This window comes from Schistocerca gregaria, chromosome 8, assembly GCF_023897955.1.
Source record: "Schistocerca gregaria isolate iqSchGreg1 chromosome 8, iqSchGreg1.2, whole genome shotgun sequence".
NCBI classification, from domain to species: domain Eukaryota; kingdom Metazoa; phylum Arthropoda; class Insecta; order Orthoptera; family Acrididae; genus Schistocerca; species Schistocerca gregaria.
Genome location: NC_064927.1, coordinates 299,355,676 through 299,374,582, shown reverse-complemented (window position 1 = coordinate 299,374,582; position 18,907 = coordinate 299,355,676). Strand labels below are relative to the sequence as shown.

The 18,907-nt window shown below is 38.3% G+C and overlaps 1 protein-coding gene across 1 annotated transcript in view; it reads right to left on the bottom strand.

The window, feature by feature from the left end:
* LOC126284382 (uncharacterized) overlaps positions 1-18,907 on the bottom strand; it is a 329,783-nt gene that overhangs the window by 80,111 nt on the left and 230,765 nt on the right. Inside the window, exons 17-18 of the mRNA XM_049983265.1 lie at positions 14,833-15,019; positions 2,717-2,900 (exon numbers count right to left, since the gene is read on the bottom strand). Coding sequence (XP_049839222.1) covers positions 2,717-2,900; positions 14,833-15,019 — 371 coding nt within the window. The remainder of the gene's footprint in view (positions 1-2,716; positions 2,901-14,832; positions 15,020-18,907) is intronic.

The following is an 18,907-nucleotide window of genomic DNA, read 5'->3' as shown; positions in this document are numbered from 1 at the left end:
TGACATGTACTGAAGCAAAATCTTTTGCAGTACCACTTGAAAATGGCCCAAAGACTGAAACTGAAATTGTGAAATAAATCATTTCTATAGTCAACATTGAATATGAAGTCCTTTAAAAACTTCTACATAACTTTGAATCACAACCATGAGAAGTTAATAAAATTAGTCATTGTTGGTGAGGTCTTGTCTGTGGGAAAATGTATTCTCTTACCTATAGCATTTTCAGTTTTTATCTGTATAAATTTAGGATGTTCATGAAACCTCCATTCTCTCTTTTTGGTAAGATAAACTGATCATAGTACAACATTTGCTTCTTTCTTTTCTTCAGATATTTTAACATAGCTCATGAAAATTTACTGAAGTTGTTTCTATGATCTGCTTTCTGCATGTCTCTTCCTGCTGCACAGAATCCAAATGAATCACACTTTTTTTATATTTAAAATAGAAAGAAACTTCCACATGGGAAAAATATCTTAAAAACAAAGATTCCAAGACTTACCAAGCGGGAAAGCGCCGGTAGATAGGCACAATGAATAAAACACACAAACACACACACAGAATTTGAGCTTTCACAACCGGCGGCTGCTTCGTCAGGAAAGAAGCAGCCGCCGGTTGCGAATGCTCAAATTCTGTGTGTGTGTTTGTGTGTTTTATTCATTGTGCCTATCTACCGGCACTTTCCCGCTTGGTAAGTCTTGGAATCTTTGTTTTTAAGATATTTTTTTTACATTTATATATGGCATCAAGGTTCTTTTTATTATTACTCTTTGCTACACTATTTATTGACCAATGTAAATCATTAGATGAAGCTATAATTGTTTTACAAGATTTCTGAAACTGTTTAATGCAAGCACTGTACAACATCAGTAGTCCATCTATTTCATTAGTGGTCGGTGTGATCAATTATTCTGCCAGGATGCTGAAATGTTATTTCTTATTGCACTGTCTCCCTTTGATGATGCAGGTTCATCTTCATTGTGACTTAAAACTTTGTCTCTATCCTCATTAAAGGAGAATTGCTCTACCTCCAAGATCATTTCATCATGTTTAGCTATTTTACTTGTGTTTTCTCACACATTTTTGCTTACAAAATCTTGATATTATCAAATCTACTGATTGTATATTACTGTGGCAATTATCAACTGCAAGAGTTGACAGCCTCATCTTTGAGAACAAACTTCTTTGAAAACTGTTGATCTCAGTGTGTTCCGAATTTTTTATTCGAGCGGATATGTTTGTACCGACATGATCAAAATAAAGTTAATTCATCATAAACAAGTGAACACTTAATGTTGGGTTCAATATTACCGTACATAACATCCTGATACCCATATTACTATTATTATTATTAGTATTAACATTATCACATTTAGGGGACAGGGTGATTAATCCATTTTTCGTGAATTTCACTGACTCTGTTTTGGGTGCTTGCTCCTCTGTTTCAATAGATAGACAGACAAGCATCATTTATAATTTCTACCACTGCTCAGTTTGGAGTTGCCAAGCATATAATCTTAACTGACACTTAACTTTGTATAACATTACCAGAGTGAATTCAATATTTCAAATAGATGTTTTGAAAAATTAATTGATATTCATAAATTTCAGTGCATTATTATTAATTATCTGGTGAAAAATTATTCTTGAAAATGAAATATTTCAGTAGTGTATGTTTTGCTGTTTCTCTCATTACAATTAATTCCCCCCACCCAAATATCTTAGTGCACGGGGAGGGGGGGAGGTAGTTCTTGGGATAATAAAACTATTATTTTTTTTGTTTAATTCACAGGAGAGTACAAAGATGCAACATTATTGAATGACGCATAGCATGTCAGGTGCAAGACCCTCTGGTAGTGATGTTAGCAGGTTGTAATATATTCCTTTCCAGTATTCTACCAATGATCCAACGACTGCCACCTGCCTTTCCAGAGACTGAGCCTAGGTGTGTGTTAAATTTCACATCCCTGCAAATTGCTGCACTTAAGCAATTGTATAAGTTAAATGATTCCAGTTGTGACTAATTGGTGGTGTAGTCACAGGACACTGCATTTGTAGAGTTTGTTAAGTGCAAAATTTTAAATTTCTGACCTTATACTAGTGCAGCTTTCTTCAGATAGTACCCATTACAGATACTGAATCATCGGTAAAATGTCTGAGGATAATCTTAATACTGTCTAATGTATCATTAAAACACAATGTCAGTGTTAAAAGTCCCAACACATTTTTCTGTGGAATACCTGAAACTACTGATGCTTGTTGATAACACTCTATGCAAGATCATATGCTGCATCCTTCTCACAAAGAAACCCTCAATCCAATCATAAATTTCATTTTGTACCTTATATGATTATATATCTATTAATAAGTGTTGGTGTGGTACTGAGTCAAATACTTTCTGGCAGTCAAGAAATACCGCACCCTCCAAATTACCTACATCCATGGCTTTCAGGAGTTCATGTGAACAGGGTGTAACTGAATTTTTCCATGACCAATGTTTCCAGAATCCAAGCTGATTGGCATCAAGATCATTCTGTTCAAAATACATTATTGACTAACCTGGTGCTAGAATTGGAAGTTCAACCTGGCTGAACACTAAAAAATGTGTCCTTTCAATCACATTGTGAGAAACAGAGAAAATCATTATATTATATTTCCTGGGAATGTTATGTAGTTTATACTAGGAAAAGCAGTGACACACAAAATCAGTTTTACTTACTTCATAGTCCATAGCACAGTCATGTCTTTTGCCTATTGATTCCATGTTCCTTTCAAGGGGAAGAATGAAACGAACTGGCCTGTTCTGAAGATGTGCTGCTAGTGCACAAGCTGTACTGACCAACATGTTACGTGACACTTTAGCACCATAGGCTCCACCAAGTCTTTTTACCTGAACATTTATCCTGAAAAACGGGAAAAAAAACACATTATGAAATGTAATATATGACAACAATTTTCATATTTCAGCTCACTTTGATGGCATCGCACATTAACCATACCCAGTGGATAATCCACTGTTATGAAAAGGAAAGTTGTTACTCACCATATAGTGGAGATGCTTAATGGCAGACAGGCACAACTAAAAGACTGTCACAATATAAGCTTTTGGCCAAAAAGGCCATTATCGACAATAGAAGGCACACACACATACACTCCCCAAAGCACCTCACACTCACCTTGCTGCAGCCTTTGCCAGCTGATGCCACACTGTGAGCAAAAGCAGCAGAGCATGGTGGGAGTGGTAACTGGGTAGGGTAAGGAGGAGGCTGGGTCAGGGAGGGTGAGGGATAGCAGGGTAGGGGTGGAGGACAGTGAAGTACTGCTGCAGAGTTCACAAGGATGAGGTGGAGAGAGGGTGGGGCAATCGGGAGGTTAGATGGAGGGCAGGGGGGATAGGTGGGGGCTAGCAGAAAAGGAGAGAAGTAAAATGACTGGGTGTGTTGGTGGAATGAGGGATTTGTAGTGCTGGACTGGGAACAGGGAAGGGGCTGGATGGATGGGAAAAATGACTAATGAAGGTTTAGGCCACAAGAGTTTTGGGAACATAGTATCTATTGCAGGGAGCATTTCCAACTCTGCAATTCAGAAAAGGTGGTGTTGGTGGGAAGGATCTATAAGGTACAGTCTGTGAAGCAGTCATTGAAATGAAGGATGACAAGCTGGACAGCATGGTCAGCAATAGGGTATTCCACTTATTTCTTGGCCATTCACGTAGAGAGACAGCTCATTGGTTGTCTTGCCCACATAGAATGCTGCACAGTGGTTGCAGCTTAGCTTGTAGATTACATGACTAGTTTCACAGGTAGCTCTGTCTTTGATGGGGCAGACGATGTTTGTGACCAGAGTGGAGTTGGTGGTGGTGTGGGAGAGGTCTTACATCTACACCTATTACAGTGATAGGAGCCATGAGGTAAGGATTTGGAAGAAGTTGTTGTGTAGAGATGGACGAGTATATTGTGTAGGTTTGGTAGATGGTGGAATACCACTATGACAGGGCTTGGAAGGACAGTGGGCAGGAAATTTCTCATTTCAGGTTATGGCAAAAGGTAGTCCAAACCCTGGTGGAGAATGTAATTCAGTTGCTCCAGTCCTAGGTGGTACTGAGTTACCAGGGGAATGCTTTTCTGAGACTTTGGGAGTTTGTGGGAGACTGGAAAGATAAGGCACAGGAGATTGGTCTTTGTACACTAGGACTGGAGCAACTACATTCTCTGCCATTCTCTTGACTACAGCAGTTGCTGTCACACTTTTGTATGAATCAGCTGCACAACGATTGGGATTCACAGTATCCAGTTTTATGGTGCTATACGATAAGCTCACTGATTTGAAAAAAGAGTATTGGGCCTAAAGATGGCAAAATGAATTGCTGAAACTGGTTGCTTTTGAAATAAATTAAAATATCTTAAAGTGAAAGGCTGGTGGTAGAGTTTATTGAACTGAAAAACAACAAGCTGTCTGTCTGCATGAATGGCCACCGACAATCTATGGCCAAGAAACAAGTGGAACACCCTATTGCTGACCATGCTGTCCAGCTTGTCATCCTTCATTTCAATGACTGCTTCACAGACTGTGCCTTATGGATCCTTCCCACCAAGACCAGCTTTTCAAAATTGCGTAGTTGGGAATGTTCTCTGCAATACATCCTATGTTCCCATAACCCTTGTGGCCTCAACCTTCACTAGTCATTTTTCCCATCAATCCAGCCCCTTCCCTGTTCTCATTCCAGCATTTCGCAGCCCTCATTCCATCAAGAAACCCAGTTGTTGTACAGTCTTTTTGTTGCACCTATCTGCGACTTGGCATCTCTACTATATGGTGAGTGGCAACTTTCCTTGTTATTAACCTCACACAAATGTTTAGCACAAGCTGGTTTCAAATCCTAACACACAAATCAAGAATTAGGTTCACCATAGTTACTTAAAATTTTGAACAACAGGATGTATTTTCAACAAAGCAACAGCCAGTCTTACATTTTAGAAGAAATTTGCTGCAGCATATAGAGTAACTGGCTTACTCAAGCCACAGATAGTTGGCCGAGATTGTCGATAAAGAATAGTTCACACCGTACAATTTTAAAGATGAAGCTGAATTATGTTGGAGAAGATTTATTAATAACCATTTATCAATTTGCTCATTAAATTCACACTTGAAAAACAAAGTGAAGATGTACTGGTAACACCCTTGCTGCCTGTCTCATTTTATATCAGACAAAGGGATATTTGAGAGAACATGGAAAAATTTTTTGCATCATAGTAAGGCATGCATTAGGACTGGCCTTCATCACTTTGAAAAGGTACTATGAGCTTAAGTAGTAGTAGTAGTAGTAGTAGTAGTAGTAGTAGTAGTAATTTTATTCATTCTTGGATCACATTCACAGGGACAGTGGACATTCACCCAATTAAATTTAAGAGCAAGGAAAAAAAATAGTACTTATATACAGGCATCTGTGTCCTTATAACTCTAGTCTGACAAGGATGGAACATGTTGTTAGACATAGCTTAATAGAAGGAACAACCACAGTATTTTCTTGAAGTAATTTCAGGAAATCATAGAAAACTGAAACAAGAATAGCCAAATGATCATATTGGAACTTCCACTCATCTGTTTAAAACAGTGGAGCATCGTTCCATTTGCCCTTAGTGGACAACACTTTGTTGTTATTTAATGATGTCATTGCTATGAGGTGTAAGTTGTTTATGTCAACATAAAACTATATATTCATTTCTGACCATTAGTTTCTTATCTTAAAGTATTCTTTTTAGGATCCTCTACCATCTGTACAATTTTTTCCCTGCAAGTTTGGAACCCTCTGCAGATAAACAGACAAAAACAAATAACTAATAAAGCATATTTTCTGTTCTTTCATTTTCCTTTGAATTTATGGGACTATTGATTGCTTGCTTTTAGGCCCTAGAAAAGGAAGAAACTCCCATTGAAATTTATTTTTCATCTTTTATGTAGTGAGTGAATCACATCTCAAATGATACTGATTTACATTAATGCTATAAAATAACACAAAGAGGTAAATGTATTGGACAGTCAGTGCAAGAACTCCAAGGTTTTTAAACATATCTCTGCAAAATGTATGAAACTGCTTAACATAGTGCTCACTTTTGCTGAGCGAATATGTGAGGCCTTGACCAGCATAATAGAAAGAAACTTCCACATGGGAAAAATATATTAAAAACAAAGATTCCAAGACTTACCAAGCGGCAAAGCGCCGGCAGACAGGCACAATGAACAAAACACACACACAGAATTACTAGCTTTCGCAACCAATGGTTGCTTCTTCAGGAAGGAGAGGGAAAGACGAAAGGATGTGGGTTTTAAGGGAGAGGGTAAGGAGTCATTCCAATCCCGGGAGTGGAAAGACTTCCCTTAGGGGGAAAAAAAGGACAGGTGTACACTCGCGCGCGCGCACACACACACACACACACACACACACACACACACACACACACATATCCATCCGCACATACACCGACACAAGCAGACATATTTAAAGGCAAAGAGTAAGGGCAGAGATGTCAGTCGAGGCAGAAGTACAGAGGCAAAGAAGTTGTTGAAAGACAGGTGAGGTATGAGCGGCGGCAACTTGAAATGACATCTTCATGATCTGGACTCACAGTGAAGAACAACTCCAGAATTTCCTCTCCAACCTCAACTCCTTTGGTTCCATCAGATTCACCTGGTCCTACTCCAAATCCCATGCCACTTCCCTAGACGTTGACCTCCATCTGTCCAATGGCCAGCTTCACACATCCGTCCACATCAAACCCACCAACAAGCAACAGTACCTCCATTATAACAGCTGCCACCCATTCCATATCAAACGGTCCCTTCCCTACAGCCTAGGCCTTCGTGGCAAACGAATCTGCTTCAGTCCTGAATCCCTGGACCATTACACCAACAACCTGAAAACAGCTTTCGCATCCTCCCGACCTTGTACAGAAGCAGATAACCAGAGCCACTTCCTCATCCCCTCAAACCCAGAACCTCTCACAGAAGAACCCCAAAAGTGCCCCACTTGTGACAGAATACTTCCCGGGACTGGATCAGACCTTGAATGTGGCTCTCTAGCAGGGATACGACTTCCTAAAATCCTGCCCCGAAATGAGATCCATCCTTCATGAAATCCTCCCCACTCCACCAAGAGTGTCTTTCCGCCGTCCACCTAACCTTCGTAACCTCTTGGTTCATCCCTATGAAATCCCCAAACCACCTTCCCTACCCTCTGGCTCCTACCCTTGCAACCGCCCCCGGTGTAAAACCTGTCCTATGCACCCTCCCACCACCACCTACTCCAGTCCTGTAACCCGGAAGGTGTACACGATCAAAGGGAGAGCCACGTGTGAAAGCACCCACGTGATTTACCAACTGACCTGCCTGCACTGTGACGCTTTCTATGTGAGAATGACCAGCAACAAACTGTCCATTCGCATGAACGGACACAGGCAGACAGTGTTTGTTGGTAATGAGGATCACCCTGTGGCTAAACATGCCTTGGTGCACGGCCAGCACATCTTGGCACAGTGTTACGCCATCCGAGTTATCTGGATACTTCCCACCAACACCAAACTATCCGAACTCCGGAGATGGGAACTCGCCCTTCAGTATATCCTCTCTTCTCGATATCCGCCAGGCCTCAACCTCTGCTAATTTCAAGTTGCTGCCGCTCATACCTCACCTGTCTTTCAACAACTTCTTTGCCTCTGTTTGCCTTTAAATATGTCTGCTTGTGTCGGTGTATGTGCGGATGGATATGTGTGTGTGTGTGTGTGTGTGTGTGTGCGCGCGAGTGTACACCTGTCCTTTTTTTCCCCCAAGGGAAGTCTTTCCACTCCCGGGATTGGAATGACTCCTTACCCTCTCCCTTAAAACCCCAATCCTTTTGTCTTTCCCTCTCCTTCCTGAAGAAGCAACCATCGGTTGCGAAAGCTAGTAATTCTGTTTGTGTGTTTGTGTGTTTTGTTCATTGTGCCTGTCTGCCGGCGCTTTTCCACTTGGTAAGTCTTGGAATCTTTGTTTTTAATATATATATATATAAAATAGAAAGAAACTTCCACATGGGAAAAATATATTAAAAACAAAGATTCCAAGACTTACCAAGCGGGAAAAGGCCGGCAGACAGGCACAATGAACAAAACACACAAACACACAAACAGAATTACTAGCTTTCGCAACCGATGGTTGCTTCTTCAGGAAGGAGAGGGAAAGACGAAAGGATGTGGGTTTTAAGGGAGAGGGTAAGGAGTCATTCCAATCCCGGGAGTGGAAAGACTTCCCTTAGGGGGAAAAAAGGACAGGTCTACATTCGCACACACACACACGCACACATATCCATCCGCACATCATATATCTTAATGCACCCATCCATGTACAGGTTCTTAAATTGGTGACCCACTATTGCCTCATCATGCCATATTTTCTCACTTTACTACCCACACATTTACTGCACAGCAACAACACAGCCATTATCACACTCTGCCACTATACATTTCATGTGAACTGAGGTGATTTTCCAGCATTCTTGTTTTATGTGCCACAATAAAATATAGAACATTCATGTGCAATGCATCAAACAGTGTTCAAAACTGAAACAACAGCACATCTGTACAGTGTGCAATCCACCCAGGCCACCTACGGTGTTCTGCCATCTTGCAGTGCACAATAGGTGGCTCATGTGGATATGGAATATATAATTGAGATGTTTGGTTCTCCACTATGGCCTATTCAACACACTTCATGGCACTTAAGTCCAGGTACAAAGCATCATTACAGTGCCAGATGGGAATATGCTGTCCAACTAGTTAGTGTGCTCTTATGGACGCTACTGATGCCACATTTGGGCAGTAAACATTTTCACGATTGTGCCTTTCAACCAGTTGAACAGTGCTTGGGCATTGATTTCCACCCTACTGCTTTATACAATCGACAATCTGTAGCCAATGCTGTCAAAAATGACAGCCACCATGCCTCACTGCAACCTCCACTCACCTCGCAATGACAGGCACCTGAACTTGCATGAATTCAGCTGACTCTAACCGATCATGACACCCTCATCACCAAGCCATCCAAGCTGGCTAAGGTATCACAACTTCACTCAACCATCAACAAAAGAGCCAGAGTCCCCTCCCCACAGGGGCACTTGGCTATGACCTTACACATCCATCTGAACGGTCAGAGATGATGCAACTCAGCCGGTCACCACCTTACTAGGGGACAACACTTCCCTACAGCAGCTGTCAGACAACACAACTTGTTGTGCAGTGCATGCTGATCTTCCACCACACACAAAATGTCTATGCTGGTTCCACGTGTGTTTCACCTCTTCCACACACAAGTGCTGATGGCTGTGCACATTTCACCACCATGTTGCTTGATCCACATCATGCACACTGATTCGCAGATACTGCCAAATGCACTCACCTACAGAATCTGACAACAGTCTCAATGATGTAGTACCGCAGGGTTTGCATGACCTGTACAACAGTATTACTGTACTGAACAAGATGTTCCAGCACCATACCACAGTTCCACCAACATCTAGTGAACAACTTATTACACACAAGTAGGCACCTCCCCAACATCTGTTCCCTCCTGAATCACTGCAACAGCTGCATGACCACATCATTACACATAAATTGCTGGTTTCAAATAACCCTGACTCACAATAGATGACACTGCAGTGCATGGCATGTAATCCGCCACCCCTGTCGTTGTTATGGACTCCTAACCTGATGGCTCTTAGCCTACGATCTTGCAAGAAATAGTTCAGTTATGCCTCACACCACAATTGTTACTGCATGACCACCCTGAAGGAAATGGTCCACCCATGCCCTGTCAAGCAGCCAGCCATAATATGGGTGATCACAAGCACCTACACAAAGATGACTACCCTAATATTCCACCCCTGTCCTCTCCTCATCCTGTGTTCTGCACAAGAGGGGAGAGGGAAGGGGGTTCCAGTGAGGGCTCAATCAGCAAGGCTCCTGCACAGAACACCACTGACTCGTGTGTTACATTTGGTCCACAACAGTGTACATTTATAATGTGAATAAAATAGTGAACTCCAATGTATGCAGATAACTGCTTGTGTCTGTGTATGTGCGGATGGATATGTGTGCATGTGTGTGTGTGCGAGTGTACACCTGTCCTTTTTTTCCCCCTAAGGGAAGTCTTTCCGCTCCCGAGATTGGAATGACTCTTTACCCTCTCCCTTAAAACCCACATCCTTTCGTCTTTCCCTCTCCTTCCTGAAAAGCTAGTAATTGTGTGTGTGTGTTTGTGTGTTTTGTTCATTGTGCCTGTCTGCCAGCGCTTTCCCGCTTGGTAAGTCTTGGAATCTTTGTTTTTAATATATTTTTCCCATGTGGAATTTTCTTTCTATTTTATTTACATCATCATTAATTTGTCTAAAGGGAAATTTACTTTCAAAAGTAATGTTTTTCAAACCACCATTCGCAATATTTTCCCGCAACCTATTAGAAATAGGTTCATTTCAGTAGCCATCAGAGGGCATCAGATAACAGGCACCACCACACTTTGGCAGTTGCTATGATGTTCGTATGTGTAAAACATTAAAGATCTTACATTATGTCATAAAAAAAGACATCATAGGATACTCCAAGAGCATCAGAATTTCGTGAACCACACTAAAATGGCACATTTAAAGTGCATACTTAAAAAGCACATTTGCATGTCCAGATTCCCAATGAAGTGGGCTTTGACATGAATTTTCTTGGAGTACCAGTACGTTATTGACTCATTTTTGATTCTTTACTATGGCATAATGCCGTAAGTGCTACAAGATGAAAATGTGCACTTGAAATGCAGTGAGCAGTTGAAATTAGCCAATAGTGTAGAATTAAACACTATGTTTCAAACACATTGACTGCCTCACCATAAAAGATTAATAAAAACCAAATTTCTTTAGCAAACAGACAAAAATAACTTCATTGTTCTACAAAGCGATTAATGCATGGCTGTCAAAAAAATGGAAATAAAATGAAATCTGAAACTAATAACGTGTATTAGCTTTCTGTAATTATGTGAAGGTATTTTAATTCACCTGATAGCTCACGATGACAGAAATCCATTTTGTTTACATTTGACGTGAAGCAGTAAAGAGGAAACAGCAAAAACACTAAATGCGAACACGGGCCACATGGAGACTACACACTCTCCACTATAACTCAAACTGCTTTGCACGTCAGCCACAGATCTACGATATTTCCAAACCAGGAAAATACTAAGATAGTGCCCCCCCCCCCCCCCTCCCATTCCCCCTCCCTCGGGCGTTTGAGATACAATGACAAAAATTTTAAAAAAATCGAATTTTCAAAAATATCTTCATTTTGTAGCACACATCTTTCTGCAGAGTCTCATACATAAAATATATATGTTCGAGGAAATGTAAGGCATGTTATTTGGTCTTAAGTGTACCAGAGTGCAGTGCCACCCCGCTTCACACAGCATTCTTCTACTGTACGTCACTGTATTTCACCTGGTGGAATTGAAATGTGTATATTTTGTACTGCATGTCATCAAACTATATTCAGGACAGTGGAAATTAAAAATGTCCTGTGGTGCCAGTTGCCTGGTTTGACATCCTGCCCCACTTAAAAAAATCTCGCAATTAATACTGGATGGGATTGTTTGTAATCGGGAGAACAAGAACTCCTAAGAAAATTTGCACTCTTTTTTGCTTGTTAGGTAATAACTTCCTGTTTTGGGTGACATAAAATTAAATATAGGATACATAAAACCAGTAAAGACAAAAGACAAGCAATACAGTACAGTACACATTTCTTCAATCCTTAGTTCCTAGCATTCTTTTCTCTCTAATCTTGCTGCAGCTTTATATGGTATGCTTTCCTGTCTGTGAAAGAGCCTACTACCTCATCAAAGTTTGTCAAATGTTTCGCTACATGAAAAATCAAAATATCGTTCTCTAATACTGCGTAACGTGTTAATACAAATAGTACCCAAGACTGGTATGGTTTCTCAATTTGATTACGTCTACTTTGTCACTGTCTGCTAGATAGAACAAAACAGGCCTTTCTAACGCTTCAGAAATTGTAACACACATGAAATAAATGAAACTGTTTTGGCACAAATGGTCATTTTTATAACAAGACAGAATATAATTCACGAAGACCAACATAAAATGCCTATTAGGCCTGCTAAAAGAAAAAAGCTTTATGTTAGAAAATAGTTTCACATTTCATTCATACACTCCAGTTTCTCGAGCATGAGATGGAAAAGTAGTAGCATGAGATTTTTGTATAAATTTCGAAACGTCATATTCTTCCCTAATTTGTGTGATGTCCCCTTTTCTTCTCCTTCTTACAGGGTGTGTACAAAAATCAACAGGGATGCGCATCAAAATCTTATGCGTAATCGATAGACCAACCTGTGCTCGATGCTAGGCACTTTGTGAACAAGGTTTTTTTCTCCTCAGGAATATGAATTTGGTGCCCCCACCCCCCACCCTCATAGACCTGGCAATCTGGTAGCTTGGGTGCGGCAGTAAAATATTTCCCGGTTGCATCTAGCTGCTTGCTGCGACTGCTTACACAGCCAACCCACATTTCTGTAGCCAGAAATGGGAGAAGGTACTACTCATACGCCACTCAACTACGCATGGGCCCGATGAAAAAATTCCCGGGTTTTCCCGTATCTCCTGGTTGTCCCGGGTCGTACACACCCTGGATAATTTTAGTTTACAGTTTTTAATAAAAATATCTGACACCAGTAGGCTATTTTTTATTTGTTTAAAGCCAGATAAATAGGAATTTTACAACAATGGAAAATCTAGGGTGGAATGTCAACAATATGACATACCCCAGGCAGCCATATTTAAGGTACATTTAAGAGTAGACTAAGCTACCACACAAAATTCTTCAGATGTGAACACACACACACACACACACACACACACACACACACACACACACATGAAGATGTGAAAAACGTTAGTGCCTACAGAGACATAATCGATTCAGTGTACTTGATGAAGAAATACGTACAGAAATGAGTGTAAACAATATAAACAAACATGTGTACAAAGACAAAACAACAGGCCAAAAATTGCAAAGTACCAAACTTAAAAGTGAATATACATTCAGACAGTCATGGATGTGGCCTAGTGGAAATTTTATGTATTGAACATGGATTAAACGCTATTTCTTCTGTAAAACCAGGTGCACCAATGGCTGAAGTAACAAGAAACATAAAAGACGCAAAATTGTCTTATTGTAATGGCCGTACTGTAATAATTGGGGGGTGCCAATGATATATAGAAATGAATTAATTAAAACCACAAATAATTTGAAAGAAACCCTGAGTTGCTACAAGAATGTGTCAGTAGTTGTTGTTGGAATTCCACATAGACACAACCTGATAGAAAGTTCTTGTGTGAATGTAGAAATTACTAAGACAAACAGACAGTTCAAAAAAATATGTAAAGCATTCCTCAACAAACATTTCTTATCTATTGATTTCTTGCAGAGAGAAGACTTTACTAAACTTGGTTTGCATTTGCATGCAAGTGGAAAGTCACTCCTTGGACATAAAATTGTACAATTGCTACATAAAAAAAAGAATATAGAGACCATTGCTACAGTGGGTACTCCAACATCAGCAGCAGTACCCAGTCCAGTAACAGCACATACAGCAGAATCCCAACCAATACTACAACCAGCTTCATCTAGAGCACCACCAACAGTGCCAGCAATGAGTAATCCGGGAACCACCACAACAGTCTTAGCAACAACAGCAGACGCCAAACCAACATTACAACCAGCTTCAGTAACCACTTCAACAGAACCATCAACAGCAGCAGCAATAATTTCTGGGCTACCAATTAGTCCAGTAACAGCAGAAGCCCAACAAACATCACAATCAGCTTCCTTCACTGTCTCTGTACATAAATCCAACCACAGAAAGCACAATGCAAAGTTTTCTCTTTAAATACTATATAAACAATGTTCTTACATAAATATCTTTCATCAGCATGAGAGGAAGAAGTATAACATCTTATTCTGAGTGAACAATATGGCACGCCACTAGTGCAGTTCTATCAAGTCAACAAAACATTTTAATACTTTGCTAGAAATAGCATAATAGCCAGAAAATTAATACCATTTAATGACCAGATGAGTATTGTAATGTCTTATTGGTGATATTTTTGAAGTTAGCATCTGTTGGTGTTGCAAGCAGTCCCGGAGTAAATCTAAAGCATTTGTATTTGGTGGTTTATTAATGTGTACAATGATTGCTGCCACTGTGAGAGAGCAATCATTGAATTTTGTGGTCAGTGACTTCAGTGACTCATCATTTCTTTAAAACTACTCTCTGAGAACATAATTTCCTTTATTTCTACTTAATTCCTATCAAAATACTGAATGATTTTACAACACAGGTAGTTTCAGAGTTTTGGCTGTGATATACATTTTCTTGTGTTTTTAATACTTGCTTAGAGCCTTGATTTGTCTTTGGTACTTTTGGGCTCAGAGTTTGTCAATGAGAAATACTCAGGAAGCATAACTGCTAGTGTACTGTCCACAGAACAGAGATATCCAGTTTAAGTCTATATTAGGCAAATAGTTTTAACTTGTCAGGTACAATAACCACAGTATATTCCCTAAATAAACTAAAGGAATTTATTGTCACTGTACTCTTCAGCTTGCGTAAAGCATAGCTAACTACTATAGATAAAAATCAGAAATAAGGAGTCACAATATGGGGAAATTAGCATAAACTTATTGTATAAGTAGAAGCTTCATTACTGTATGAAATAATATAAAATATGAGCTGCATGCAAAATATTACCTGTTTTCTGGCATTTTAAGAGCTTGTGATATAGCAATCTGTGTTTCATCCATCCACTGTGTTGCAGCATAAACATCCATACCGTCTTCTGTTGGAATGCACACAGCACATTGGGTTTCCATTGTGTAATGATACTGTTTGCCAATGTCGAAGCTGCCTTTAATGACATGTTTTGCATTTTTTCTTTCTGAAATAGTAATTTTTATTCAAAGAAATAAAACAATAAACGTGTACAGACTATCTCTAAATCCAGTGAAGTGTTCTCTTTCTCTCTATCTATCTATATCTTTCTCTAAGTTTTATTGAAATATGTCAATAAAATTTTATGTCACCTTGACACATCATTCAAAATTTATTTGATGCTGTGATTTATGATGATTGTTTCTCAGTATGATTGACTGGTGGTATGTTCTGGAATTATGACAATCCAGTTTTGCAGATAATGTAATTGTCAACTAGTTTCGAAAATCTCATAACACTGGAACTTATCATTCCTACTTCACATTTAAAATGTTATACAATTTTCATATGTGAAAGTACTTGTACCTTCAGTGTTGTTATGTATATATTAATATTCTTTGTAAGTTGTCACCTGACATTACAGAAACAGTTAGTTCACTGTAGTTGTGTTCTCTGTACTTTGAATGAGTGTTAGGTTTTTAGTTATTCTCATGAATATGAGCTACAAAAACCTTGTTCAAACTACCACTTGATCATTACAGATCTTCATTATGGAAGCATTGTAACAGCAGTGATGCCAGAAAGGAAGGTTAATGGATGACAATGAGTGTGCCATCAGTCTATATCCTATAATGTAATTCGTTAGTGACACATTTTTATTTTTAGTTCATTTCTTAAAGCAACCAGCTATTAAATATTTTTTTCACACAATGCAAAATTTTGATTTTCATTTACTTTTAAATGGATGCTCAAGTATAATTTAGTCATATTTAGTTGTAAAAACATTAAATGAAAGTTGTTTCAGATGGAAGATGGTAAAACTAAAAAAATATCTCAAACATATTTTATAATTTTGAGAAACATCTCTTATTATTATTATTATTATTATTATTATTATTACCATAGAGTGGGGTGAGTTCAAAAATTTTATAATCATTTCTGTAAATTAAACAGAAACTTCTCAAGATATTGACACAAAATTTTTTGAGAAGTTGCAAGATGTCTTGTAGACTATGATAAAGCATGTTATAGATTTTTGTCCTGTACACTTAGCTTATTTTATTATTTTTTTTTAATTTTTCAGTGTTCAGTTTCACCCCATGGGACAGGGTCGCTTTGAACATTTGTCTATTCTGTGGTAGGCATGTCAATTACAGTTAAATGGCAACCCTATCATATGAAATAGCATGGTATTTTGCTTATAACTGTAGTTTTGAAAGTAACTTATTTAGAAAAATTTGATTATTTTATATTAGGTTTCTTTAATCACCTGCAACTTTTCATATGATTATGGCTTTATTTTGCTAATAATGGAAATGGGTGCTGAGGTACTTAAGAAATAAGAAAATTATTTAAAAACAGATCTTTTCAGTCTGATTGACTTTAATAAAAGTAATGAAAAAAAGTTATCACATTTTTAAAAAATATATCTGTAAACACTCTACAGTGAAGGAAGTCTCCAGGAAACAGTGTCCACTCTAGGAGATGTCATAAGCATCAAATTTAAACTCAAAATGAAGCCTTCCACTTGTATCTACCTTAGGATCAGCTGGAATCCTTCAAATAACATCTTTCTCAAAATGTGAAACATCAGGAACATGTGGTCACACAAAGAAGCCTCATCTGATTCCACCTTTGAATGCCATTTTGTCAGAAACGTAATTTTATCATAAGTAATAACATGTCCAGCATAACATTCTACACCTTGCTTTGGAGGAAACTTCACTAAAACATATTTTCCATCAGTTGATCCACTGTAACTTGCAGAATCTAAAGCCTTATATGCTTGCTCTTCGGCTTCATACTCTTTAAGTACAATTTTCTATCTGTAACTGTCTGTTGCACACCCACTTTGATTTTTCAACAATTCATCATCATGCAACTCTTCAAGACTTGACTCTGAAATTTGATTTTTCTTTCTTCTTTGGAGGAAACAGGCAGCCGTTTAGATGTGTGACCCCTCTTCTTCCAGCTCACAACTGACTCACCTTGACTTGTGGAAGGTTGTGCATGTTCATAGAAACCCTCCACACAAACACAAGCAACACACACAACAACCATTAGCCAGCATTGATCAGCTGATGTGCCAAAGAATACGGAAGGCACTGTTCAAAGCCATCCCTTGAAAGACAAGCATTAAAATTTAATTTTTTACACCGCCAAAGAATAAATACAACATTTTATGCTTTCTGTAAATATTCATTCAAGTGCTAATACTGCTCATAAAAACTCATTTCAAATGCTAAACTCAAAAATACTTCTACTAATAAACAAATGTTTTTGCGGTTATGAAGGAACTTCCATTTCCAGAAAATTATTTTATTTTCTGGCATTGGTGTGCAACGTTATTTCATATCATCTGAAAGTATTGATTATTGGTGATATTTAACAACTCTGGCCTTAGTTCCATATTTACAAACTAGAGTGCAGCATTTACTTTAAATAGACGATAAACTGCTGTTCCAATCACCTCGCCATTCAGTCATCCAGCTTTACATATTATTATTTCTACAATTCTGTATGCCACTTATAAGTTTTGTAATGTCAGACATCAAAAGTATTAATTACATATAAAATTATCTTTGCTTGTATGACTCAGTATGTCATCTTTGCATAGCAAAATATATTGCTACAGCCTTTGTCTGGGTGCTGAACTTTTAGGCATTTTTTGTTGAGAATGGGGTGCTAATTGCCAATGTGGTCATTTTTAAGGCAGATTTTTTGTTATTCAAGATGTGTGTTCTTCAAAACAAAGTATTAGATGATGGCAATAATCAAGCAAAAACTCTTTGCAACTAATCACTTTAACATCAAAGCATAACACAATTTATGGCCCAAAAATCTCCTCCACAGGCAGAAACGATATTTCTGGATGTATTGGACAATGAGAACCATTCAGGAAACTACAAAGAAAAGAAAAAGATAAGTACTCAACAATTTTACAAATTTATTGAGACTTGGTGACAATTGCTCACTCTTCTGTATGTTCTTTAAGTATTGAGAATTATTTACACAGACTGCACCAATGCCCACCACTGAGATTTACTGAACAATTTTAAATATTAGCTTTATCACATCACAAAACAGTAGATTAGAATCTGGAGCAGCTATATCAAAAATATCCTATTTCAAAATGAATGAAATTTGTAAATGCTTCTCATTTGGAAAAGTAGTACACTTATCACAACAATGTAACACAGTTTTGATTTGTTATATATGTAAGAAAATGGTCTTCAATAAAATGAGTGTACTATGGAAAGTTAAAGACATTGCAGGCATACAGTTACTTCAAAAATCAAGAAGAAAGTTTCATAGTTACAAATAAACTGGCTTGTAATGAGGGGTTTATTGACAGTGGTGTGCCACATCATAAAATATATTAACATGGTTGGTACACCACATATGAAACATTTAAAACTCCAGGAAGTAAGTACAGTGCTAAAAATTGTGTACAAACTGAAGCATTTGGTGTACAATGAATTGATATACAGGTATTCAGTGCACAGAAATGGACAGAATGATATTTGAAGATATCTGGTATTTTTTTATACAGATATTGCAATACATTATCTGGTAAGAAAATTGCACTAAAAGAAACAGCCATTGATATTTTTCAAAAACAATACTGCAGTTGCTGTCTGCTGTGTCCAGTGGTGAAAATGAATTTAATCATTTGGCAGTAAAGTTGTTTGCCAAGAAAAGTATTGTGCACCAGTTTTTGAGGGATTGTGTTATAGAGACAACGACTGATAGCAGTTTATATGAGAGATGTGTCCATGGTAAAGATCAGCTGGAATTTGGTGAAAGAGTGCAGAAATGCACTAAATCTGATGACTTAGTATGTGTATGTGTTTATGCACCAATTGAATAAAATGATTTGTAGGGTCACCTACAT